Source organism: Gopherus evgoodei, chromosome 16, assembly GCF_007399415.2.
Source record: "Gopherus evgoodei ecotype Sinaloan lineage chromosome 16, rGopEvg1_v1.p, whole genome shotgun sequence".
NCBI lineage: Eukaryota > Metazoa > Chordata > Testudines > Testudinidae > Gopherus > Gopherus evgoodei.
In genome coordinates, this window is record NC_044337.1 from 12,976,007 (window position 1) to 13,002,348 (window position 26,342).

Consider the following 26,342-nt stretch of genomic DNA (forward strand, 5'->3'; position numbering starts at 1 on the left):
AGCAGGGAAGGGAGCAATCGGCTGGCAGAAAGGGATGCTCCCTCCCTCCCAGCGTTTCCCTATTTGTTCAGCAGGCCCTGCAAGGAGCATCTGGCCACTATCTCTGGCAGGGGCAGAATCGGCTGCTGCTTCACCCGTTTCTCCTCCGACCAGGAAGTCATCGGTGGCTGTTGGGAAATTGGCAGTGATTCAAACACTGTCATGCCAGTCGGTCACTCCATCCCTCTCTGGAGGTGGGGCAGGGCAGGCCAATGCCTCTGGCACTTGGATAAGCTTCCCCTGACCCTGTGGATCCATGGAGGGAACCATTAGGAGCAGAGGTAAGGGTAGGAGTCGGTCTTGGCGCTCGCCTCAATCCTCAGCCTCTGCTGAGCCTGCCCAGCCCTCCCTGGGCCACTCGCTTTCTAACCTCCCAGGATTCCCCTGCCCTGCAGCCAGCCATTCCCATGCCCCGCTGGTTTGAGCCCCCCTCACCTCCGTGGCGCCGGTGTAGGTGCGAACGGTCCCGATGCGGGTGGTCTTGGACAGCAGACCCGTCTTGCTCATGTTGTGAAAGAGCTGCGCCCCCTGCCCCCGCTGCACTAGCAAGTGGTGCGAGATGATGGGAGAGGACTTGAGGCTCAGGGCTGAGTGCAGCTGGCTGGAGCGGAGGAGAGAGGGGATGGGTTAGACCACGTGATGTGGGGGATGGCACAGCCCAGGATTTGCCCTGCTGCACTGAAGGCAGAGACTGGAACGGCATTGGCAAGAAGATACTGCAGGCCCTGGGAAGGTGGGAAGTGCAGTAAGGGTAGGGTGCCTCCTAGGTTGAGCCTCCCCAGCTCAGATTTAGCCAGGACAGGCGCTGGAGGCAACTGTGCATAGCAGTCTCCAAAGAGGATCAGCTAGATTAGGGGGTGGGGGGCAGCAAGCAGACAAATCAGAGACTAGAGTGGAGAACTGCATGCTCAAGGGATCAGCAAGGAGAGCGAGATGCAGCCAGCACAAATCGGTGCAGCTGGGAGGTCGCAGCCATCAGATTGCTGGAGAATGAGCTAAAGGTGACTTCTGAGAGTCTCATCTGCCATGCTTCCCCTGGAGGGCTCTAGGAGAAGTCAGGGGAGATGGGAGTCATGACATCATAGGAGCAGAGAGGCAGGGTTTTATGACATCGCAGAGTTAGAAGGTGGAAATGCAACCACTTGTCACGCAGGGCTCTAGAGAGAATAGAATAGAGGCCAAAAAGGTACAGCCCCATTTCTCTCCCCTTTGCCTGTGGGGGTCTGGCCTGGCCTCCAGCTGGGACCTGCCTCTCTTGGGTGCAAAGAGATGCTGAGGTAGGGGCTGTATGGGAAGTGGGGCTATTCCCTGTATTTCCTACTCGCCTTTCTGCTGTGGACTCCAGTCCATGCTCCCGGTTGGCCATTTTCTGGGGCCCGAACACCTGCTCCCGAGGTGGGGGCCCAGCCGTGATCGCCTGCCTCAGCAGCCCCAGCAGGCTCCGGAGCATCTCCTGGTGGCGCAGCTGGAACATCATGTCGAAGTCGCCATTCTCCTCATCAGACGGCCTCTCCTGTGGGGCAACGAGTCAGAGGATGTGAACTGAGGGGAGGGGAAACGGCACTGCAACTCCTGCTCCCCCCCATGACTTCAAAGCACAGGGGTTGGACCCCCACTGTAGGCAGAGGAAGCCCCACAGCTCAGTCTCCACTACCATCGCCCTGGCTCCTGCATTCAGAGTGCACCTAGAACCCGGCAGCTCCAGTAGGGAGGGAGGTGCCCATCCAGCAAAGAATCAGGCCTCATGGCCATTCAGAACAGTGGGCAGGGAGCTGGAGCCAGTGGGGCTTGTAGGTTGAAGCCAGACTTTAGTGGGGTTCCCTGGAACAGTAGCACAGCATCTCTTGGCTCTTCCCCACCGACTCCACCTCCCCCCAGCTGGGGGCCTCCCATCCCCCAGCACAGGACAGGTCGTCGGATCCTCACTCAGATGCAGCCAGGGGTTCAGTAAGAGACTCAGCCCTTGGCATATTTGGGGGGGGGGGGGGATTTCTAGTCTCCACATGCAATAAACACCATGTACGTGCTGGGTTAGGGCATCTGCCCCAGCAGCCTGCAGCATGGACCCATCCTCCCCCATGACTACCCTCCAACAACTGGATGCCACAGTCTAGCACCCCCTATAGGGGAGAAGGGAATTTACAGAGAGTCTGGCCAATGTAGCCCTGACAGATTCTGGTTTGGTTCAAAATAAAGAGCCGGAAACAGCTGCCACAGAAGATTCAGTGCCAAGGTCCAGGGTGGGTGTCTGTACAGAGCAAGATGCTGGTGGCTCAGATCTGAAAGAGCCCAGGGCTCTGGGTGTGGTCAGGGCAGACCCCTCCCAAGGCACAGCACGTGCCATGACATCTCACCACAATGTTTGCTTGGAGGCACAACACTAAGGTGAGCCCATTGTGCTCTCCCAGACTCTCACAGCATCTACCTTCAGTGACACAGCAGCCCCGGGAATGGATGTAAAATCAATTCCGGCCAAGTCAACACAGCCCCATGACATGAAACCCCAGATAGTTCAGAACTCTGGAATTGTCCCATGAGCCAGCCTCTCGCAATAGGGACAGAGCCAAGGACAAGGGCAGCAGATGGTCCAGTGGTTAGGGGGGAGGCCTGGGTTCAATTCCTAGCTCCATCGCAGACTTCCTGTGTGAGCTTGAGCATGTCACTTAGTCTCTCTGTCCCTCGCGTCCCATCTGTACGAAGGGGATGGTAGCACTGCTCTGCCTCACTGGACTGTTGGTGGGGGTGGAATATTACCCAAGACCTACTAATGGGAGCCATATAAGTACCCAAGATAAACAGATACGGCTCAAGAGCTGTCAGTCTAACTCTCCTGAGCAGGATTTTGGGCAAGCTCCTTTATCTTACAAGAGCTCACGAGTTTCCCCAACAGTTTGCTGCCCCACAGCCTGTACCTGTGTTACCCTGTTCCTATGGAACCGCTTTGCTTTCTACGGACTCTCCTTAGAAAGAGCTCTGAGCACCTCTAAACACTAACAGACCAAGCCTCACAGCTGCCCATGGGGTAGGTCAGTATAATCATCTCCATTTTACACATGGGGAAACTGAGACATGGAGCAGCGACGTGCCTTGTAGAGCTTGGAATAGAACCCAGGAGTCCTGGTTCCCAGGCTCCCACAGACAGTATTGATCCCTTTCTAGTTCTCAAGTCTTTCCTAACCTTTTACCTCTGTGATCCTGGTGGTCTTATGTCCATTTGCACGTCTGTTCTATTCTAGCTTTTGGGAGGAAATGTCGCCATCTCAGAAGTATGCTGGGCTCTGGCCGGTTTAATGCCAAGCAGCCACCAGAACACATCCACCCCAATCCCCGAGACTATGTGACTCTCACCTGCAGCAGGTCCTTAAGGGCTTGGACAGCCTGGTTCAGGATCCTCTCTGCATTCTTCCTGAGCTTCTGCTCTTCCTCTAGGAGCTTGGCCTGACTCTGCCCTTCGACCATCTTCCCCCTCACCTCCTCCTTCAGCTCCTTCAGCTCTTGTCTGCAGGGAGGGAGCCAGACAAGAACAGCCACTTCACCTGAGGGTGCTTGGAGTGCAGGCGTTCTAGGGGAAGTGCTCAACACCTCCAGCAGGCCCCAGAGAGCTGTGTGTGCATGCGCATGCACGTGTCTAAATCAGGTTTCCCACAGAGGTCTGTCTATCTGTCCATCCAAGTCAGGTCCCCAGGGAGATGTGTGCATGTGTCTGTCCATCTAGACATTGAAGCCAAGATCCCAGGGAGACGTATGTATATGTGTCTGTCCGCCTGTCTGTCTGTCTAAGTCAGCCCACCAGGGAGGTATGTGAGCACTGGTGGGTGTGTCTAAATCTGGTCTCCATGGAGATGAGTGTCTAAGTCAGGTCCCTAGAGAGGCAGGGGTGGGCTAAGCCCCCTCTGCACATCTGTAAAAACAAGGTCTCCTAGACAGTTTACTTTCCAAGAGTTACACCCCCTGGGAAGTGCCTGGGAACACCAGCCTCCCTTTCCCCTTGGTAATTCCTACCCCGTGTGGGGTTCCTGAACGTCCTGTACATACAGCTCCCAGCCGGCAGGCCCCAGGGCCCCAGCTGGCTGCTCAGAGCAGCCCTTGCTGGGGGAGATGCGCCCAGAGACCAGGCACTGACAGAGCATTGGTCAATGTTTTCATGGCTCCGGGTCAGGCCTTTTCGGGACCTCTGTGCAGGACCAGGTGCAGCAGCTCTTCTGGAGGGGTGGGGGAACATGACAGAGCCTTGCTGAGTCTGTCACAAGGTTGAGCAGGTTTAGGTGACACAGACACATTCATGGGAAGCATAATCCCAATAATACTTGGCCCTTCCCTAGTCTCTCCCATCCAAAGGCTCCAAGTGCTGCACAGACACTGCTTAGTTAAATGCCACAAGGGCCCTGTGAAGTAGGTGAATGGATACAGGGACCACTTCCCTCAGCACTTAAATGCAGCCACCTCTAGGGTGGAAAGTGGCAAGTATTTAAAAACACACCACAACACTGCATGGCAGTTTAGGTCAGGAAGTGAAGAAGAATCCCTGGTCAACTTGCAATTGCAGAGGGCATTGAGCCTGGACACCTCGGTTAACACAATTCCTCCAAGTTCCCACTCTGTGGGATTAACGGGCACAAGGGGTCAGGACAGACCTGGTCAAAACATTTCCCACAGCACAGTTCTCCATCGAAAAAAGCACTGTCGTCAAAATCAAAAAGTGTCGATTTCAACAACATTTTCAATGGGAAAAAGTCCAAATGAATCCCATTACTTTCCTGTTGCATTTTGAAAAGGCAAAACGTTTCCTTTTGGCTTCCTCATTTTGATTAATTTCATGTGGACATCCTAACATTAAATATCTACTCAATTCTATACTGTGTTAAATGCCTAATTAAAACACTAATATTTTAACATAATATTGTTTACATTCAGTGAATCAAAATGAGAAAGTCAAAACTGAAATGTTTGACCTTACTGAGACAAAATGATTCAGCATTATCAGAATGAAATATGTTCGCAGCCCCAAGTACACGCCGATTAGAATTTTTGTTTTGTTACACATTTCAATTTTTTATTCAGAACAAAACTTGTTTTCGAAATGTGGGAATTTCCCGTGGAACTGAGCTTCCAGTCCCCTGCCCGCTGGAGTCAGGCTTGCATTGTGCATCTCATTGAAGAGCTAGCAGTAAAGCACCACGCTGAGCTTGCCGTTCCAGAGGAAGAGCACCATTTTCTGAAGCACAGACCCCAATTCCTGTAATACCTGGGTTTTCCTTGAAGGTCTCCCATCCAACCTGGCCTGGCCACACTTAGCCTGGGAATGTGATGGGATCACAGCGCAAGAAATCTGCTTTGCCTCTACGTGGCCTTGCAACAAGACTTGCCTGCAGCACGGGAAAGATCTGCCACTGGGCCCCCGAAGCTTGCTGCGACCTCCACTCTGCTCCACGTACCTTAGTGCCTGGTTCTCCTTCTGCAGCATCTCATGGGCCTCCTTCAGCTGCTGCATGGCTTCCTTCTGCTGCTTGTACTCATCCACCAGCACCTGCTGCTCCTTGCACTTATTGGTGAGCATCCAAATCATCTGAAATGAGCAGCAGGAACACAGCTTCGGGATCAGGAGACGAGAGGGACGTCTCAGGCACCAGCCTCAGCCCAGGCTCCCTATCTCCCTCACTGCTGCACACACAGGCTGCAAGTTGCCCGTGCCCTCTGTCAGGTCCCTACTCCCAAGGGAATGAGCCACTTGCACTTACATGGGGGCTGAGCAAACTCTAGGGCAATGGCACTGCCAGGGAATGGGGAGACCAGTCCCCTGAAAGCTAACACATGGTCCCTAGGTGCAGACAAGCTGGAGCAGTGACAGGACCAGAGCCTAGCTTCCGCACTCAGCATCCCTCTATGCGTTGGTTGAGCTCTGACCTTCTGGTTGCCGAGGCTGTTCTTGGCCATCTGCTTCTCATTGTGCTCCAGCATCTCCAGTTGCTTCTGCATCTCGGCCTGGGCCTCCTTCAGCATGTCATTCTCCTGGATGAGGTCGTAGCTGCGATCGGACATCTTGGCCAGCTGGACATTGATGGCGACGTTCTCGCGGATGGTGCGCTTGGTGGTCTCGGCCATCTGACTGTTGGAGACCTTGCGGAACTCGGCTGCCACCATGTTAACACGCTGCATCATCTCCTTCTTCAGCCTGCAGGGGTGGGGCATGCGCGTACGCACACAGGATACACAGAAGGACATCGCTCCTGGGGCAGGGCCAACCGCAGCTGCTAACACCTTAGCCCCAGCAAATTGAACCCCAGTCCAAAGGATTAGCTCCAGCCCAAAGGAAGGAGTGCTCCTAGCACTCCACCCATTGAGAGAGCTTTCACACCATCCCACTCACCCCCAAGCCTGCTGAAGGTGCTCTCCTGCCTGTCTATGGGGGAAGCTCTCCCAGCACCTCCCTAGATGGAAACTCTCTGTGCACAGCACCCATCCACCACTCAGCTGCAGAAGGTAGCTCTCTTGGCATCCCACTCACCCAAGGGAGAGATAGTCTGCCCTTCTCGAGTACCATCATTCCAGGGTCTCAAGCCACTTCCCAGTCATCAAGGCTCACTCTTCCCCCCGAATATCATCCCAATCTTACAAAGGGGAAACAGGTGAAATGACCTGCCCAAGGTCCCACAACAAGTCAGTGGCAAAGCCAGGAACAGAAACCCTGGCTCCCAAGTCCCACACTTGGCACTAACCGCCAGACCCTACTCCCACCTTCAGACTCCAATGGGGAATTACACACAGTCAGTCTCCATCTGACATTGACCTGTCTTTGTCCAGCACAGCTTTCCTCTCCAGGTTATAGATATACTCCTTGTGATCTTCCTCTTGTTTCTTCAGCTGCTCCTCTAGGGCCGCAAACTTGCCCAAGAGATCATCCTTCTGGATCCTGAACTCCTCCAGCGCAGCCAGCTTCCCACCTGCCAAAAACGATCACTTAGGACCCCAGAAGGACCACTAGGGGTTCCATGTTCAGCCACGGGGGTTGGAGGGCGGGAAGCAAAGTGCTTCAACAAGCCTGCAAACCCCACTGTGAGATTCTTCCCAACTGCTCTTCTCACCACACTCCTGTTCTGTGTTTTCTTAACCACCCTGATCGCAAACTCTATGAGGCCAAGACTGTTTCTTTAGTACTTTTGTGCAGCACCTAGCACAATGGTACTGCTGTAATATCAATAATATTGGGCCAGCATATGGGGAAAGCTTGCCCTGAGGCTGCCCAGGCTGTACCTGCTATGGGGACCAGCAATAGACAGGAGCCTCCAGCACTGGAAAGGAGTCTTCCACAACCCACATTGTGGTGGAAGGAGAGGGAGGCTCAAATGTGTATACACAGGGTTACCAGATAGCAACTGTGAAAAAACAGGACAGGGGGTGGGGGGTAATAGGTACTTACATAAGAAAAAGTCCCAAAAAATTGGACTGTCCCTTTAAAAATGGGACATCTGGTCACCCTATGTATACACCACTTCTGTCTCCACACCCCCATGTGTCCTCCACCACACACAGCTGGAATTAGGGCTGGTCAAAAATGTTCCAGTGAAACTCTTCTTCTATGGAAAATCAGGGATTTGGCTAAATGAAAATTTTAAGATTTTTCATCAGAAAACTCAACAACCTTCTGCCAAAGGCCCAACATTTTCTTTTGTTTTCAGCAGCTTTGGGCCAAAAAAATAAATAAATCCTTTTTCAAACTCTTTTTTTATTATTACTAAAAGTTGAAGTGTTCTGCTGAAAATGAAAAACAAAAAATTATTTTCATTGAAAACAAAAAAAACAATGTCTGAGGGTGGGGGTACAAATTCCCACCCACTCCAGCCAGAATATTTCCACTGACTAGTCTCCCAATAGCCTGTGGCCACAGCCCCAGGCTGGAACTGTTCAACCCTCAGAATTCCAGGCTCTGTCCCCGCACGGCTGCGCCAGCAGCCCCCCACCCCAGGAAGGACCATGGGGCAAGAGGAAGGGGCCAATCTGAGCCAGGGCACATTACTTAGCAGCATGTTCTCCGAAGTGAGCTGGTCCTTGGTCTCCTGAAACTCGTGTCGAACTTGGGCCAGCTGGGCCTCGAAAGCGTCCTTCTCGGATTCTTTGGCCTGCTGCAGGCTGAGCAGCTGGTCATTGAGGTCAGCGATCTCATCAACCCGCTGGTTCAAGGTCTTCTTGAGAAAGGCCACGATCTCCTTGTTGTCGTTGGCCATCTGATCATACTCCACCCTGAAGAGGGTCTCGTTCACCCGCATCTCATCCCATTTCCGCTGGTACCTGCCAGGGGAAGCAGCGCTGAACAGGCAGTCAGACAGCAGTCTCCAGGATGGGCTGAGTGCCTGCCCTTCATGTATTTATAGGTTGATCCAGTCTCTCTCATTGCCTGGGTGCAGGCACGGGGCATGTACAGGAGCACAGCTCACAGTCTGATTGCAGTGGGACTGGAGAGGGGGACTATTCATGGCTAGGAACCTACCAAATTCACAATCCATTTCGGTTAATTTCATGGTCACAGGATTTAAAAAATCATAAATTTCATGATTTCAAGTATTTAAATCTGAAATTTCCCAGTGTTGTAATTGTAGGGGTCCTGACCGAAAAAGGAGTTGGGGGTGGGGGGGGCGGTTGCAGTACCGCTTACTTCTGTGCTGCTGCTGGCAGGGCGCTGCCTTCAGAGATGGGTTCCTGGCCAATAGCCGCCACTCTCTGGCCACCCAGCTCTGAAGGCAGTGCAGAAGGAAGGGTGACAATACTGCTAACCCCCCCCCAAATAACCCTGTGACCCCCCCCCTGCAATTCCCTTTTGGGTCAGGACCCCCAATTTGAGGAACACTGGTCTCCCCCATGAAATCTGTATAGTATAGGGTAAAAGCACACAGAAGACCAGATTTCACTGGGGGGTGGGAAGGGACACACACCAGATTTTACAGTCCGTGACACATTTTTCATCGTCATGAATTTGGTAGGGCCCTACTCATGGCCCATTCCCCTGCACTCCCATCCAGCAGCTGCGGACCCCCCCACCAGCCCTATCTCAGAATGGAAAGGAGACGAGAGGTGGACACCAGAATGGAAGTGAACAGATCTCTCCGCCCAGCCCTGCCATTCTAATTCCAACACAGGCAGCCAAAGTAAGTCCTGCTGCAAGGTGCCTCGATTTCTGTGGGAGCTGCACCTGCTTACACAAGGACCAAATATGGCCCTGGGATCAATGCAAAGTGTCTGGGAACAGAAGAAAGAGAAGCTGCACCTTTGACCCAGGGCTTCACCTGCACTGTAACTGGCTTCTGCAGGGGCGATCGATCATGGGCCTGGATAGCGATCATCATAACACCTACATTTCTGAAACACCCGGCCCCAGAGCACTTGGCAAGAATCGTTTCGCCCCACACTGAAACGCAGCCGTCTCTGGGGAGGGACATATACTTGCACCTTTCACCTCTCATGAAATGCAGCCGTCTCTGGGGAGGGACATGGGCAGCTCTGTATACAGGTACCCTACGCCCAGGGCTAGCGCTTCCATTTAGGCGGCCTAGGCAATCGCCTAGGGCGCCAGGATTATTGGTGGGCGGCATTTTGCCGGAGGGGGCAGCAGGCGGCTCTGGTGGACCTACTGCAGTCGGGCCTGCGGAGGGTCCCCTGGTCCGCGGCTCTGGTGGAGCTGCCGCAGTCATGCCTGCGGACAGTCGGCTGCTCGCACGGCTCCAGTGGACCTCCCGCAGGCACCACTGCGGCAGCTCCACCACAGCCACGGAGCAGCCGACCGTCCGCAGCCACAACTGCGGCAGCTCCACCTGAGCTGCGGGACCAGCGCACAGGGCGGTGAAATTGCCGTGCGCCTAGGGCGCTAAAACCCCTAGCGCCGGTCCTGCCTACTCCCCACACTGAAATGCCGCCATCTCTGGGAAGGGACATATACAGGCACCCTACACCCCGCACTGAAATGCAGCCATCTCTGGGGAGGGACACGGGCAGCTCTGTACACAGGCACCCAACATCCCGCACTGAAATGCAGCCGTCTCTGGGGAGGGACACGGGCAGCTGTTTAACACCCCCAGAGCTGGGCTCTGTGGGGGGTCTCCCCATGGTGTATGCGGTGAGGAACAGATGCCCCCGCCAGGAAGGGCACCAAAGAGTCACTCGAGGAGGCTCTGATGGGCACATGCCGTGGGCCGCACAGCTGGGCAGCGCGGGCAGAGCCTGGGGGTCCCGCGGGCAGCGGGATTTAGCCCCTTCGGTGGGCACAGACCCCCGGGATGGGGATCCAGCAGCTCGTCCCTTGTGGGGCGCAGCCACCCCCAGGCCTGGCTCCTCCCTGGCACCCGGGCGGGCGCCCCACGTTAGCCCAGCCCCGGGGGGGACCCCGCACCGGGCCAGGCGCTTCTCCAGGTCCCGGATCTGGAGCAGGTAGAACTCCCGGCTGTGCTCGGCCAGGGGCTGCTCCGCCTTCCCGTCCGGCCTCGCCTCCTTGGCCGCGTCTTCCTTCCTGCCGCCGCCGCCGCCGCCCTTCTTCCTGGGGGCCATGGCCGCGGCGGGAGCCCGGCGGCCGCTGGAAGAGCCGCGGGACCCCGCGTCACCTGGCAGCGCGCTGTACATAGCAACGGGGCGCGGGGCTTAAAGGGCCAGGCGCCCGCGAGGGACAGCCTCTGCCCCCCGCGGGACCCACAGGGCCGCCCGCCTGGGGATCCCTGGGCTGCGCCCTCCGCCCAGCGGGGTCCCCAGGGCTGGGCCACCCCAAACTGGGGGTCCCTGGGCTGCCCCCCAAAACTGCAGTCCCCTGGGCTGGGCCACCCCCAAACTGGGAATCCCTGGGTTGCCCCCCTAAACTGGAGTCCACTAGGCTGGGCCACCCCCAAACTGGGGGTCCCTGGGCTGCCCCCCCCAAACTGCAGTCCCCTGGGCTGGGCCACCCCCAAACTGGGAACCCCTGGGTTGCCCCCCTAAACTGGAGTCCACTAGGCTGGGCCACCCCCAAACTGGGGGTCCCTGGGCTGCCCCCCCAAAACTGGAGTTTTCTGCTCTGCCACACGTTCCCCATGTGACCATGGGCAAGTCACTTGGTGTCTCTTGCCCTGAGTTCCCTCCCTGTAATTGGGGAATAATACTCCTGCCATACTGCACAGGGGCACATGAAGATAAATACATTAAAAGGACTGGGAGGTGCTCAGATGTTCCAGTGTCATATAAATAGCTAAGATAGACAGGGGCTGCTTAGGGAAGTCACACGGGCATGGATGCCTTGAGAGACAGCCAAGGATTTGTTCCCTATACAAAATCTAGCATGATTTGGCCACTAAAGCATGGAACTGGGCAGCAGGACACCCAACTCTGCCAGTGGCTCAGGGGCACTTTGGCTATGCCTTGATCTTCCCATCTGTGAGATGGGTACAGTGATACTAATTCACCTTCGTAAAGGACTTGGACATCTACAATTAAATACATCTGAGTTGATACAAGCAGAGTGACAGTTCTAGGCGTGATGCATTTGGTCCCTAGCTTCTTATACCATTGTGCCCTTACTGAAGGCCATATGAAGACCAGTCAGGTTGCACCCTGTGAGTGCTCCAGGCCCTGACCCAGTCCAAAGCGAGTATGAGCAAATATTTTTGCATCACTGAACAAGAAACTTTCGGGGCCATTTGCTGTAACCCAAAGGCCTGGCATGAAATTCTTCTCTGGTTTTCTGGGCAGGTGCTAATCAAATGTGGCAGGGTCAGTGGGTGGTAGATTAAAGTGACTAGAGGATTTCTAGTGCCAAGTATATAATGGGAGGGGATGGGGGAGGAATATCACTTCAAAGACCTAACTGGGAAGGAAGGAGACAATTTGACAGAGACATCCCACTGGGACAGGGAGTCTATTTTCTACTCCACTGAACTGCTTTGCCAGTCTACCAAGAAGGCAGGTTCTAGGCTTCTGTAAACGGAGATAAGTCTGGGCTCATTTCTAATGGCTAGAAGCAGATCTCTCCCAGTTACTGAGGGAGCAACTGGCTTCTGTACAGGAATGCCCATGCTGCAGGGTCACTTAGAACAGCTCTTCTGAAGCCAAGAGTCTTACCCTCTGCATCTTGCACCGGGTATCATTCACACCTGTGCAAAGCAGCTGTGAAATGTCACCCGCTGAGCAGGAGAGTTTTACACCCACTCTGCTCCCATTTCAGTGACTACACGGGGGAAGGTGGGGCTAAGCCAGGCCCCATCTCTGTAACAAGCACAGGGCAGGCCAGCATGGTCTCTGCCCCCTGACAGTGATGCAGGGAGGACATTCTACCCAGGTCTTCACGAGTCAACATGCACTCTGGCATTTCAGAGCAGCCCAACAGATGCGAGAATCCCTCCCTGTGCAGCTAAGACTAAGATTCAACTATCCAGAAGGAATAGAATCTGGGGCAGGCGGAGCGCCCTCCTCCCAGGGCATCTTCAAAGCCCTTGACAGAAATTAAACTAATTAACCCCCCCAGTGCTGGAGGAGGGAAGGCTCACGTCCCTCATTCAACAGCTGAGGACAGTGAGGCACAGACAGGTGACGTGATCTGCCCAAGGTCACCTGGCCAGCGGCAGAGCTAGGCCGTGCCTGCCTTTCAGTCGCCTGTTTGAGAGGCGAAGCCAGGCTTCATGTTCTAACAATAATCACAGAGTGGAAGGCAGGCAGTACCCTCCCTCCAGTCACAGAGAGCCCACACCCAGGCTGCTCTTCCACACAAATCTTGAGCTTGAGTGTTGTGTTGGTGCTACTGGTTTCTCGCACCGTGACATCCCAGACCATATCCCATATACTCTGGATCCCACACTGAGTCCACCCCGCAGCGCTCTGCTCCCACTACCACCACGCCCCAGTGCACACATGGTTTTGGACTATCATAACTAGTCAGTTAAGGGTGTGGTTTTTCTATACCAGGTACCGATATAACTGGTAAAGGTGTCCTATAGTGGTAAAGCTTATTTCCCCTTCCTGAGTGGCACTGAGAGGTGATCTCTGGGCACTGTCAGTGCACTGCACATGGAGGAAAGGAGGCGATCTGGGCATTGCAGACTACCGTACACATGCCAGTAACCCAGAGCAAAGCTAACAAATGCAATGGACACTAGAGAACACTAGAGGGGCAACAGAGAACAAGAAGATGGTGACAAAATATGGGTGAGTTGGCTTAAATAGAGTCCAGTTTAATCCTCCAGAGGGCTTGCTTATTTCAGTTAAACCATACTACATGGGAGGGAAAATGCAGCAGGCAGCCTGGCCTAATGCAGAGAGAACCCCAACCTGCAGCCAGCTGGGCAGATCTTTGCATTATTTCTGCCCTGCACTGGATTTGAACGCTACAGCTCTGGAAGTCTATCTGGGGCATTTCTTAAGCCTCATGTCTAGATGCCCTCCCCTTTTCAGAAAGGCCTCCAGGGTGGTCATTGGCTCCAACTTGGGATGGAGAAGAGAAAGAGCTTTGATTCTATGGAGCAGAAGGATGAGCTGATCAAATAAGACAACATCCAAACAAGTATTACAAAAGAATCAATATACAGGAAGAGCCGTTGGCTCTAACACACATCCCTGGCCCTATGGCCTGGCAGATCTCAGATGAGTGGGCTCCTGCGTCCCTGCAGGAATGAGCTCGATCTGAAAATACTGAGCAAGTCAATATCTGGAAGGTTACCAAGCCTCGTACATTTCCAAATGGTTCTGTCCTTTCAGGGAGAGGCACTTCTAGAAATGGGGAAGGAGAAGTAGTAGGTTGCAAAGGACGAGACCAAAAGCTCCACCATCTAGCAGAGGTGTCCAGATAGTCAAGCAGGTTCCTTGGTGCAAACCCGGCATACGATCTATTTCAGTGAGTGACGATTATGGGCCCAGGTTAAACACCCCCTCCTTTGCTCAAGCAAACACAGCTGCATCTCTCAGCCAGGAACCAGTCAAATCTGCAGCCGAGCAGAGTGGCCCATCGTGATCCTCCTTTGTCACGCTTGAGGAATGGGAAGCATCACTGGAAAAGGAAGTGAGAGGCCAGCGTTACCGGTGCAACAGAGATTGGCTGCTGTGCCACAGTGGGGAGCTAGGCTCCCTGTGCTGATGTGATGCCAGCCTGAAAAACTAAACTGTTTGCTGCCCCAAATGCACCCCCTCCTGGGCACTGGATTTCCCGTGTCCCACAGGAAGCTTGTCATTGCAAGAGGACCTGGCTGTATTGCTGAGCATCTCAGTGGAGACAGCCAACAAAAGGAACAAGCTGCGAATGGGCCATGCAGACCACCAGATTCTACTCTGCCCCCTAAAAGGGTCCCTCCTGGTCAGGACTGAGGTTCAGTGGTGGGGATCTGCATGGGGGAAGTTTGCCCCGTTGTTATGCCTGCAGCGTGTGTTCCGAGGACACCTAACAAGTCGGTGTGAAAAATAATCTCTTCATTTCTGGGGCGACTGCTAGCCCCAACTCAGTACAGTCACCTCTGGGGGGGGGGTGCCAGCTGGCTCAGAGCAGAGCAGGGGGAGAAGAGGGTACATGCTGGCACGCTAAACCCCAGACTGTCCGCCTGACCCACCACGTGCTAACCATGGAAATAAGGCAAAGTTATTTTTGGTTTCAAACCTGGTCCAGTTCATTTGTTCCCAGCCTGAGCCCTTCAGTCCTGGACTCCTGCCCAGGGATCGTTTTCCTGCTAGCACTAAAAATGCCAGACAGCAGGACTTGGGCATGGAAATTCTGACGAGGATGAACGATTGCTGGGCTAGGTTGGGGCAGACAAAGCGTAGGGCTGCTCTGCTGTCTGGCATCATGCACTGTTTCATTTTCCAGTTACAGTGCAAGCCCTGTGAAATGTACCATCCACCCACCCGCCCTCCCTCACCAGCGGGAGGCAGATTGAGCAGTGAATGTGAAGGGAACCTTTGGGGTGCCAGGAGCAATGTATTCTCCCTCCGCCTGAGGAGTTCAAGCACATTACAAACAATAGCTAAATGTGGCCTCTCCCCCACTCTGGGATGTAGAGGAACATCACCCTCATTTTACACATAGCGGTAAAGTGACCTGTCCACGGTTACGCAGCGAATCAGTGGCAGTCAGGAATAGAACCCAGGAATCTGGGCCCACAGCCCCCTCTGGTAGCCAGTAGACAACACTGCCTCCCAAATGAACACGCTTAGTACTGACGTGACCTCCCATGGTTCGGCTTTGTATCTCCCTTCCCAAGTCCTCAACCCTTGGGATGTAGACCAGTAGATAGGGTCTTGCTAATTCATACCTAACATCGCAGCTGGTCACATGTCGGAACCCTGGGGAAGGATGAGCATTAGCTCCCTGGATACTCCTGCATACCCTCTCGGGAGAGCACCTGGTACTGAGGGGAGCAATGGGACATCACAGCTACTCCCCCAATGACAGTTCAAACAAGCTGGGGTCTTGTAGCCAAAGCACAGCCTGGGAGTCAGGAATAGGGTGACCAGATGTCCCGATTTTATAGGGACAGTCCTGATTTTGGGGTCTTTTTCTTATATCAGCTCCTATTACCACCACCCCCTGTCCCAATTTTTCACATTTGCTGTCTGGTCGCCCTAGTCAGGAATCCTGGGTTCTGTTCACCTGCTACTGACTTACTGCCCAGTTATGGGCAAATCCAGTTCAGTGCTTTGGTTTCCTCATTCGTCAGATGATACTGACCTACCCCAGAGGAAAGGGGTTGGGACACTAATTCCCAGGTGTCCGTCAGGTGCTTTGGGATCAGCGGGGAAGGAGGTGGGGAAGGGGAAAGTTGCTATTGGACACTGAAGATGAAAGGGAGATTTCAGACATGTCCGTGAGACACATTTGCAGGGCAGCATTTCCTGGCAGCTAACTTCCATCCGCACAAACACGTGACTCTGCATGTTTACACATGTGCTGCAGCTGTTCCTGGGCCTGGCTTACCAGCCTGATGTTAGAGCTCATCTCGAGAGGCCGAGCGGAAGGAATGGCCAGCGTTGCTTCGGGAACCCTTCAGTGTTTTCTGCGAGCCGCTCCAGTCCGTCTTCTTGGAGTCATCATCCCAGATGGTCGAAGTCTCTGTGTCGCTGAGCCACTTGGAGTCCCCAGTGTAGTGAGTGGGGTAAGCCAGCAGGGGGTGCACCGAATACACCAGCAGGTCTCGGATAGCAAAATGCTGCTTGTAATCCTCGCTAGAAAAGGGAGAGTGGAAAAAATCAGTGACGCTGGGTAGGAATGCAAAAGGGGATGGAGAGCAAAATCTGTACAGGATCTGTCCGCAGCCTGGAGCCCCTGTCCCCTCTAACGCTGTGTTCCTGGGCCGCTGACACCAAAGAGGAGGGAGTGCCCTGAGACACAGCACCTAGATGGATCATCCAAAGCATTTCCTGCCGGGCTTGGGAGCCAAGAACTCCAGGCAGGCTCCTGGTTCAGTGAGAGTCTGTAGGTGAGAGGAATCCACCCATCCCCCGGCCCTGATGGAGCAGCTCAGACGGCAGCCAAAGCACTTTGCTTGGCTCGGGCTGGCTGCCCAGAAACATGTTCCTCAACATCCAAGGCAGAGCTAGGCTGTTCCCAGGCTCCTCGTTAAACTACAGCGAACAAGGAATCCCGCGATGAGCTCACCCTGCAGACTGCCAGATCTGCAGGACTCCATGAGGAGCAGGAACAGGACACTGGGCTGCCGGCAGCCAGCAGCCTCCTTGGGAGGCTCCTGGCAACACCCACCCCCGGCCCAAAAAATAAATATCCTGCATCCCAGAACAGGGCTCCTGGCAGCCCTTAGGATCGCTCTGGACTGATCTATGGTGCCCCCCACCCCCTACACCCAGGGACAATTCCTGTCACATCCACCTCCACTGCTCCCCAGCCCCTGCCTTCTGCCACTGAGATTGAACTGGGGTCTCCTGCAGAGCAGGGCACTCGGCCATGGGCTGGCCCAGTGCCAGACAGCCTATGCTGATGTTATTCTAGCTAGCCTGGGACTTGGAACAGTTCCTGGTTCACACCCAGGGCTTTAGTCTATCCACCTTCCTTCTCCATCCCTCCCTTTACTCTTTTAATCCCTCAGTTTTTCCATCTCTCTCTCAACCTTCCCCCCACCCCGAGGTCTGCAGGAGGGGCGGGAAGTCGGCATTGGGAAACCAGAACTCCCAGCCCACTGCAACAGTGTGACTGGAATCTGAGCGCGCCTAAGACAGCTGCAGAGGATGCGAGCCACATGGCCATCCCGGAGTGCCTGGGTAACGTCTGGGGAGGCGGGAGGGTTATGGCTGAATATCTGTGGAAGTGCACAGCGCGTGGGGATGAATGGGGGACGCAATGCAGAGTGGGGAGTCGGTGGCCTTGTCCACATGCTGTATTTAGAGCCTGGTGCCTGTGAAAAGGGGCTCTGTGATCCCCAGATAACCATTTCACAGATTCCTTGGTGGTGAAAACTGCACTCAGGTCCACCAGGCTTTTCAATGATCCTTGTTCTCCCCCCTCGCCCCCCCATGTGTGATTTCAGTGCTGCTGAACAGCATTGGTCAAAACTCTCTGCCTACCATGGAACACGGGCAGTGGCAGAGCAAGCAGTCCCTATACTGGCCTCAACCCTAACCTGGGGGGGATGATCCATGGATGTCAGGCGGAGCGGAGTCTCCATGACCCAGTCAGTCAGTAAGGAGGTGGGGGGAAAGGGCTCAGCCGTGATGGTCAGACATGAGGATGTGGCTGATCCATGAGAAATGGAGCTGAAATCCTCCAAACTTGTTTCACACAAGCCCTTGCTCAGCCAGCAATGACCCTGTTCTCTCAGTACTGCACCCTCCTCCCCCACAGCTCACTGACAACCGTTTTCCACAAACCAGAGCGCAGCCAGGGCTGAAGGGAATGAGCTCATGGCAACAGATGGTTTATTTCAGCCCAGAAGTAACGCTGGGGGGTGGGGGGACACATGCATGTTTCTTCACTTACCCGGCCAAGCTGCTAATGGAGTCTGAGCTGCAAACCAGACTAGTAAAGGGGTGTCACACCTGACTGAGTAAGAAAACTAAACCAAAACCCCTTTCCAGGGGTTCTGCATGGACTGGAGACCCCCCCACCCAGCACTGGGCTCCGCCCCTTCTCAGCCAGCGCTGTCCCAGCCCCGCCCCCGGGATGGCGCAGCAGCCGGAGCCTATCCTTACTTTGGGTGCTTGTCCGACATGATGGGCAGAAACTCGTCCACCGGCAGCATTTTGGACAGGGGCTCAGCCGCGATCAGCTTCTGGGCTCCCCGCTGGGAGATGATGTAGGCCAGGGTCCAGTAGGAATATTCAGCCACCACCAGGTTCCGCACGTCCTCCACCGGCTCCTCGTCATCTGAGTTCACCTGCTTCCTGCCCAGGTAGCTGCAAAAGCAAGAGCAGCCCATCAGCTAAGGGAAGGAGCCAGGCCTGCAGCAATCCCAGGCAGCAGACATCCTGCAGGGCACTGGCTGGCTCAAGGGGCTGGGAATGGGACACAGACTTGTCCCCGGGTGGCTGGCTCCAATCAGCCATTGGGGCTGAAAACCACAGTGCTCAGGGCACTCACCTATCTGAAAACAGTAGCCAGCATCAGAGGGCACGTGGGAGAGGGGCCCCCCAGACCATGGTGGGATTCAACCAGTGACAGCACCCACCCCTGTCCCTTCCCCCTCACTGTGGGCTAGTCCAACGTACATCAGGTCCCAGTCCAGCTGTGCCCACTCCAGCTCCTCCATCAGCCGCGTCAGCCGCACCTTGAAATAGGCCTCGAAGCGCACGTCATCCTCAAACACCACTGACTTCTCCAGCCCCCGCGCCACGATCTGTAGGGAGAGCCCGAGAGGTTGTCGTTAGAGGCTCTGCTACTCCCTCCTGGGCGCCCTTCTTCCCTTCCCCGGGACAACAGCACCAGTCCGGAAACTAAGTCTGGGCTGGGGCTTGTTGTGAAGAACGGCCTCACAGAACAGAGGAGTGGGGAAGAGGAGACACCCCCATTCAGGGGCTGCTGCCAAGGGCACCATGCCAGCCAGGAAGGTTGCTCAATGTGCTCCAGTGGGTAGGGCACTGGACAGGGACTCAGGAGTCCCGAGTTCTAGTCCCAGCTCTGACAATGGTGACCTTGGGCAAGTCGCTTCCCTTCTCTGTTTAGACTGTAAGCCCTCTGGGGCAGGGTCTGTCTCTCACTCTGAACAATGCCCAGTGCCACGGGCCCCCTTGGCAATAGTGTAATCTCCCCCTCCCCGTTTATTGTCTTCTTTTGCTTCAGGTCTTTACCTCTTTCCAGATGTAATAATGGCTGAGGAAGCAACCGACTTCCCCCTTGGTGAGCGTCCTGCCAGAGAACGGGTCGTAGTATCCTGGGAGCAGATCCACACCCAGGATCTTAATGTCACTGCTGTTCAGGGCACTAGGGGGCGAGAGGCCATGATTAGAGAAGTGCTGCACTGGAGAACAGGTAGTAGGGAACAATCCTGCACTGGCCAGTGGGCATGATAGATCCTTCCTGTCTCTAACTCCCACTATTCTGCACCCTGTAACAACAGCTACAGCTATCCCTGCTCCTGGCCCAGTCCGATCTAGTCGCTTCTGCTTCCCAGCACCACCCCCTGAGGGGAGCTCCCCACGGAGACGGGCTAGTTCCAATCTGGGGCAGGTTATTCCCTGCCTTGGGCCACCGACACCTCGTCCAACAGGGGAGTCCCTTGTGAAGGTTAGCCCTCCCCCTGCCCATAAGCACCTCACAGGAGGGGCCTGGCCAGCCCAATAACCTGTGGAGGATGCAGAGGATTTGGCAGGCTGTGCTGTGAGACGCTGGCAGGCTGAGCTCATGTGACACTGAGAGCCAGGGGACCGTGTGTAACTTTGGCTGCTGCCTCTTCTTACCATGTCTGACATCTGCCTTTTGCTTCCCTTGCTCGAGAGGCAATCCAGTGTTGTTCCATCTCTCCACCACAGACTAGCAGAATTTCCCCACTCGGCTCAATGTGTGGTGTCATAACACATCCCCCACCCCAAACCAAAGCAGCAGTGGGAGCGCTGAGCTTCAGCAGCAAGAAACCTGCCTGTGTCCAGCATCCAAAACCCATTCCCCCTCTACCCATCTGAGGTACTGGCATCCCACCCAAACTGTGGTAAAGCAGGGTAAAGAGCACAGAGCAATCACCTCCCATCCACAGCATCCACCACCAGGGGCTCTATCTCCAGCTCATACAGAGAGCTCAGCATCCGCTGACGCCGGTCCGGCCGCCGCACTAGGTTAATCAGGAAAATCTAAAGAAGAATCAAACATTAAAGGGGCTGGGATTAAAATTCAGAATGGAGAAATGGTCTGAAGTCAATAGGATAAAATTCAATAAATACAAATGCAAAGTGCTCCACTTAGCAAGGAACAATCAGTTGCACACATACAAAATGGGAAATGCCTGCCTAGGAAGCAGCACTGCAGAAAGGTATCTGGGGGTCACAGTGGACACAAGCTAAATATGAGTCAACAGTGTCACACTGTAGGAAAAAAGTGAACATCGTTCTGGGATGTATTAGCAGGAGTGTTGTAAGCAAGACACAAGAAGTAATTCTTCACTCTACTCCCTGCTGAGTAGGCCTCAACTGGAGTATTGTGTCCAGTTCTGGGCACCACATTTCAGGGAGGATGTGGACAAATTGCAGAAAGACCAACAAAAATTATTAAAGGTCTAGAAAACATGACCTGTGAGGGAAGATTGAAAAAATTAGGTTTGTTTAGTCTGGAGAAGAGAAGACAGAGGGGACATGATGACAGTTTTCAAGTACATAAAAGGTTGTTACAAGGAGAAGGGAGAAAAATTGTTCTTAACCTCTGAGGCTAGGACAAGAAGCAATGGACTTACATTTCAGCAAGGGAGGTTTGGGTTGGACATTAGAGAAAAGCTTCCTAACCATCAGGGCGGTTAAGCACTGGAATAAATTGCCTGAGGTGGCTGTGGAATCTCCATCATTAAAAATTTTTAAGAGCAGGTTGGACAAACACCTCTCAGGGATGGTCTAGATAATACTTAGTCCTGCCATGAGTGCAGGGCACTGGACTAGCTGATCTCTCGAGGTCCATTCCAGTCCTATGATTCTATGACTCCAGCCCGGGAAACATCAGGCTAGAGACCCAGGGAAGGGCACAGTCTTACGCTAACCAAGGGAAGCTGCCAAGAGCAGGGGATAGTCTGTCTGGGGTTCTTCCATTCAGCGGTGGGCAGGCCATTGTGACTGAGGGAATGGGATACCCTGGGACACAGAGGATGGACAAAGCTCTATCCCAGCTGGGCACGCGGAGGGGAACATGCTCCGCTCCATGGCAAGGAGTGTGATGAGGAAGGGCCCTAACAGCTCTCTCCTCTTTGAAGCATTAGCAGAATCTTTCCCCAAGATGGGAGCTCAGTGGGGTCTCGGCTCATGGGACAGGGCTCCTGCCAGACCTCCCTCACCAGCCACCCATCCTCTCCCGTGAGTCAACTCTGCACTGGGCCCCAACGTGCTGTTCCCTCGTGTCCCCACATGGGGGTTTAATGGTGCAGCCACAGGCTACCAGACAAGGGATATGGGTTGAAGATTGTCCTTCACCCAGCAGGGGGTATGGAGTCAGCCCGCTTAGCTGGGCGGGGGGATTTCACATCACTCTGCAGCATCTCCGCTGGCTAGCCCAGCCAGGGGCAGGCTCCAGAGGGAGGTGGAGGGACAGTAGGTGCCATGAGGGAGCTGTGTTGGGCAGGGAGGGGAAACACGCTCTCACTTCCAGCCAGGTGCTCACCTCATCAAAGCCCATTTTACCAAGGTGCTTGGGGCTGAGGGAAACGTGCTCAGAGGGGTACATCGGGGGGCCGTCCACTGCAAGAGACAGAGCACGTGGCTAAGATGGAGTCACTGTGCCCACAGCCCTCACTCCAAGGGCACAGGCAGAAGCAAACACCCTCAGCTGCGTCACTGCCCCACCAGATACAGCTGGGCGTGTGGGCTAGGAGCTTCCCCACCTTCCCCAGGATGATAGTGCGGGCTGGGGCTGGCCTCACAGCTCAGAAGCCTACCAGAATGGTACAGGCTGCGTCCCCGCCCCGCGCCCCACCACAGTGCCTCATGGCTGAGCTGGGGTCTTCCACTTTCCATGGCCCATTCAATCCTTAGGCTTTGCTGCTGTGACTCCCAGCAAGAAAGCCAGCAAGCCCCCTTACAGCGCGGACGCCCACCCGAGACCCAGCACACTTCCCTCATGTCCGCTAAGGGCATTTGCCAAAGAGGGACAGGAACCGCTTACGCTTTATCTGTCAACTCCTCAGACAAATCCACCCCAAACAAATGGTGTAAACAGGTGAAACTCCACTGACTTCAGGGGAGCTGCGCCTGCTGATCTGCGCCCCAGGGCGAGGACCCCGGCTGAAGCTCCCCATCACTCCCCCAGGGCCGGCAGCTGGGTCCCTGAGCCCTTACCCATGGCTTCCAGGATGAGGTGCACAAAGTTGATTCGTTCGTCCTCTAGCGTCTGATGGGACTTCACCGGGACATTGATGTAACCAAACCGCTCCTGGTTACACACGTAGATCTGGACTCCTGCAAGGCAGCGGCAGCCAGGGTAAGCCCAGGCCACCCGCCCCTGCTCCCAACCCCTTCGCTGAGAGCTCTGCACACCAGCCTTCCCTGTGTTGCTCCATCTCAAAGCACAAGCCCTGGGCTCCTCCTAATGTACCAACCAGCTCCCCACTCCACCGCCTCCACCCACCACCCTGCCTTGGGCAAAGGGGCTGTGCAGGGCCAGCATGGGGCAGGAGACAGCCCCCTTGGGAAATGCATTGTTTTTCTACAGCCTTCAATTCCACATCTACATGGGGACGGATTCAAATTTCAGTCCTCTGGCCTCGACCCCTAGACATGGGATGCCTTGAGGAGGTCCCCTAGAAAGGAGCAAGTACAGCTCACTGCGGGTCCTCCACCCCTCCCTCTCCCAGTCTGCCCCTTCCCTCTGGCCCTCACCTGCTGCTTGGCAGGAATAGGCAAAGACGATGATGTCATCGAAGGGCCAGGTGTAGTTGGGGTGGGGTGGGTGGAAGGCGAGCTCGGAGGTCCCTTCTTTTCGCAGGTCAAGCAGGAAGGTGGCGTACACCATGGGGACGGCGAAGCAGCCCACGCGCTGGCGGTTCTTCGTGGGGAAATAGTCTGCCGTCCTGCGGTAGTAACCCTGGAAAATACAGGGATGGGGTAATTCCCACTGACCGGAGCCAGCATGTCTCCCCCACCCACCACAAGCAGGCAGGGCTCCAGCATGGAGAGCTCCCTCACAGCCATGCCCTGACAGCAGCAGGCTGGGCCCCATGCCACTCTCAGATGCTTCAGAGTTTCCTTCCATCCTCATCATCCAGCCTCTACCCCCAGGAAAGAGCCACCCAGCAGATCACACATGTCCAGCTGAACACAGACAGGTGGGCTTGCAGGTTTCCTCCCTGGCCTTAAACGGGGCTTGCAGCAGAGCCTGGAGCCCACACAGCAGAGAGGGGGTGATGTTAGAGGCCACTCAGGGGTTTTAGGAGACAGCAGAGCTCACATGGGAAGGAAGAGTGATGGGCAGGTTGGCACATGGCCAAGAAGGCACCAGTGGAATTTCTCAGAGGAAGCTGCAGCCTGAACTGACTGGGTGACTTGGCTACGAGATCTTAGGAGCGACTCTGGGCTGGCAAGGGATGCCCAGAAGGGCAGAGGTGGTGCATTGAGGAAAGTTCCTCAGGCAGGAACCTTACAGTTAGGTGCCTGGAGATGTTTTCTGGCTGTGGTTAAAGGAGAAGATGTCCCAAACCTGCCCCAGGTCCATCAGGAACTGCAGGACAGGGGCACCTCCAAGGGTAACACACACCACTGGTTGGCAGTAGCACCCATGCTGAGTGACAGCAAACAGGACATCCTCCGGCACAGGGGATTCCCCCTGCTCGCCTCAGCTTACCTGAGGGGTTATCCCACACCAGAAGTTGGAGTAATACGTCTGGGAGTCCAGCATGGGGGCGATCACAGACTTGTTCTGCGAGATCAGGAACGACAGAGTCCGATTGTTGGTCAGGACGCTGTCTGTATCGGTGAACTGGTGGTGGAAACATAGCCAGCTTAGTGGGAGCAATGAGCAGCCGCAGCCTCACGTTAAGCGTATCACAAAACATTTAGGTAGGCGAGCTCATAGAGAGAGCTGCTGCCCGAGGCAGGCATGGCTCCATGCCACTCTGGGAAACTCCTGGGTTCTCCTGCACCCTCACCCTCCAACCACTCAGCCAGGGAGTGAAACCCTTGGCAGATATTTTCCTAGCAGGGGGCTCTCTCAGACAGCCCTGGATGTTATCTGTGAGCGATGGCTCTGGAGCATCCACAACAAAAACAGAGAGGAACCAGGGCCATAAAGCTTAAGTTAGGAAGGTGACAGGTTTCCACATTGGGTCATTTCAAGGTAGGCTGGATACACCCCCGGAGAAGCTGCCACAAGGAACTATCCTGCTCTGGGCAGAGTGATGCAACAGAACTTTCCCATCTCCGCTTTCAACGCATCTGAAAGCTGGTCATGTTCCCCCAGTTGGGCCTTGCGGGAGGGCTGAAATCCTTCCTGTGCTAACAGAAGGAAGTGGGCCCAGTTGGTGCAGTTACAGAGTTCTCTTACCAGGAGATAATCAGCCCCCTTGGCCCGCGCAAAGCTCAGAGCTTCCTGCTTGAGCTTCATGACATGTTCATAGCGTTCGTCTGTCCAGTGCTTGGGGCCAAGTTCATCGGGGTAAGAGCTGCACCAGGCAAACAAGGAGTTAATAACCCGCCCTCGGCTGTGAACTTACAAACTCACTGCACCTGCATGCCGGATGGCTGAGTCGCTTGGCCAGGGCAGGATCAGCTCAGTCCTGACAAAGGGCTCATCCTGACTGGGTTTGCTTAACGTGGAGTCTCTCTGGGGCAGCAGGGGGAGGGATCCCTCACTGAGGAGCCATTCAGCTTGCACAGCCCCATGTCTGCCCAGCCTGTTCATCCCACAAGCCGCCCAAGCATGTGCAGTGTGGATCAGTGCTGCCTGAACAGCCCCATGCGGGGAGGGAAGAAACATGAAACTGACTCACTAATGCAGGCTCAGGATTGGGTCAGGCCACAGTCAGCTACTGCAGAACACACACTCCCAGCAAAGGAGACTGTCGGAAACAGACTCTCCCTGTCTCCAACTGTGTGCAAGGCCTCTCATTCCATCCATGCATAGGGGCCTCTCGCTCCTGGGGGATCTCTCTGTGCAGTCAGCTCCAGGCAAGAGCAGGACAAGACAGGAGAGAACAGAACTGGGCATGGCAGGTTTGGGTGGATCAGAACAGGATGGGGCACAGACAGCCGCCAACCTGCTGAGCAGTGGGCAGACCACCACAATGCCAATGTGCAGGTAACCTCAGACACCTTCTTCAGGGTCACCAAAGGGCCGATACCAGTGAAGGTGCTGGGAGAAAGCCATCCCCATCCCACCTGGAGGAGAATAGCCATGCATCCTGTCCTAAACTGGATCAGAACCACCACAGGGTGGAAGAGGATGCTAGACCCACTTCCATGCAAAGACTTTCATGCCCCAAATCCAAAGCTGCATGTAAGAAAAATGCAACAGTGAGGTCTGATAGGCTGGTGCAGGGATGGGACTCAGAAACTTCTGGTTCCGTTCCATCTCCAGATGACTCCCTTGTAGCCTTGGGCAAATCACTCAGCCCCTCAGCTCCCTATACACAAAATGGACAAAACACTCTCTGGTAGGACACGTTGCTACAGCAGGGCCTCAGGTAACCATGCACCTTACCTGGGCTCCTCCACTGACTTCCACTCAATGTAGCGATAGTGTTTCTCCATGGCCGTAAGCCATTCCCACAGGATCTCGGTTGTGTTGTCGATATTGTGGTCTGTTGCACACCTGAAAAATCAGAATGCAGAGGAGACATTAGCTCTTTCCCTTCTCCCAGCCCCATTTCCTGCAGCATGTGCCTTCCAGTCTCCAGCCCTAAACCCAGCCACACAATCCTATGAAACTCAAATGGAAGCCACAGTGGCAGCTCTCAGGGAGATTCCCCCTCCCCAAATGCCTCCTGACCTCCAAAGCCCACACATCTGGACATCAGCGGAGAGCTGTACAAACAAGGATGCCAGGGAGTTGAGAAGATTCATGTCTCCAGAGGGTGCGTGAACGAAGAAGTTGAGTGTCTCAAGCACAGGGCTGGCCTTACAGGCAGAAATGGGGAAGAAGCCTCTAACAGTGCAGAGGAACTAACTACCAGACTGAATCAGATCATTGGTCTATCTCAGTGGTTCTCAGTCAGGAGAACGTGCACCCCTGGGAGTATGCAGAGGTCTTC

General features: G+C 54.8%; 2 protein-coding genes across 5 annotated transcripts in view; both read right to left on the minus strand.

Annotated features, from left to right (window-relative positions):
• Positions 1-45: 45 nt before the first annotated feature.
• CFAP157 (cilia and flagella associated protein 157) lies at positions 46-10,585 on the minus strand. 2 transcript variants are annotated; one of them, XM_030535209.1, is made up of 9 exons: positions 10,418-10,585; positions 8,054-8,325; positions 6,827-6,980; positions 5,944-6,211; positions 5,475-5,605; positions 3,388-3,538; positions 1,365-1,552; positions 475-640; positions 46-167 (listed from the first exon to the last, which is right to left on the minus strand). In XM_030535209.1, exons 1-9 carry the CDS (start codon positions 10,570-10,572, stop codon positions 60-62), a joined length of 1,593 nt encoding a protein of 530 aa, XP_030391069.1. In that variant the 5' UTR covers positions 10,573-10,585; the 3' UTR covers positions 46-59. The 2 variants fall into 2 exon arrangements, with proteins under 2 accessions (XP_030391069.1, XP_030391070.1); XM_030535210.1 differs by lacking the exon at positions 46-167 and adding an exon at positions 179-285.
• Positions 10,586-13,213: 2,628 nt separating this feature from the next.
• CERCAM (cerebral endothelial cell adhesion molecule) overlaps positions 13,214-26,342 on the minus strand; it is a 38,057-nt gene continuing 24,928 nt past the window's right edge. For all 3 annotated transcript variants that reach the window (XM_030535207.1, XM_030535208.1, XM_030535206.1), the window contains 12 exons: positions 25,793-25,903; positions 24,638-24,755; positions 23,939-24,073; positions 22,978-23,182; positions 22,438-22,557; positions 21,764-21,840; positions 20,150-20,256; positions 19,261-19,393; positions 18,682-18,809; positions 18,166-18,369; positions 15,941-16,188; positions 13,214-14,026 (listed from right to left, as the gene is read on the minus strand). In XM_030535207.1, the coding sequence (XP_030391067.1) occupies positions 15,951-16,188; positions 18,166-18,369; positions 18,682-18,809; positions 19,261-19,393; positions 20,150-20,256; positions 21,764-21,840; positions 22,438-22,557; positions 22,978-23,182; positions 23,939-24,073; positions 24,638-24,755; positions 25,793-25,842 (1,515 nt within the window). In that variant the 5' untranslated portion in view covers positions 25,843-25,903 and the 3' untranslated portion in view covers positions 13,214-14,026; positions 15,941-15,950. The remainder of the gene's footprint in view (positions 14,027-15,940; positions 16,189-18,165; positions 18,370-18,681; positions 18,810-19,260; positions 19,394-20,149; positions 20,257-21,763; positions 21,841-22,437; positions 22,558-22,977; positions 23,183-23,938; positions 24,074-24,637; positions 24,756-25,792; positions 25,904-26,342) is intronic.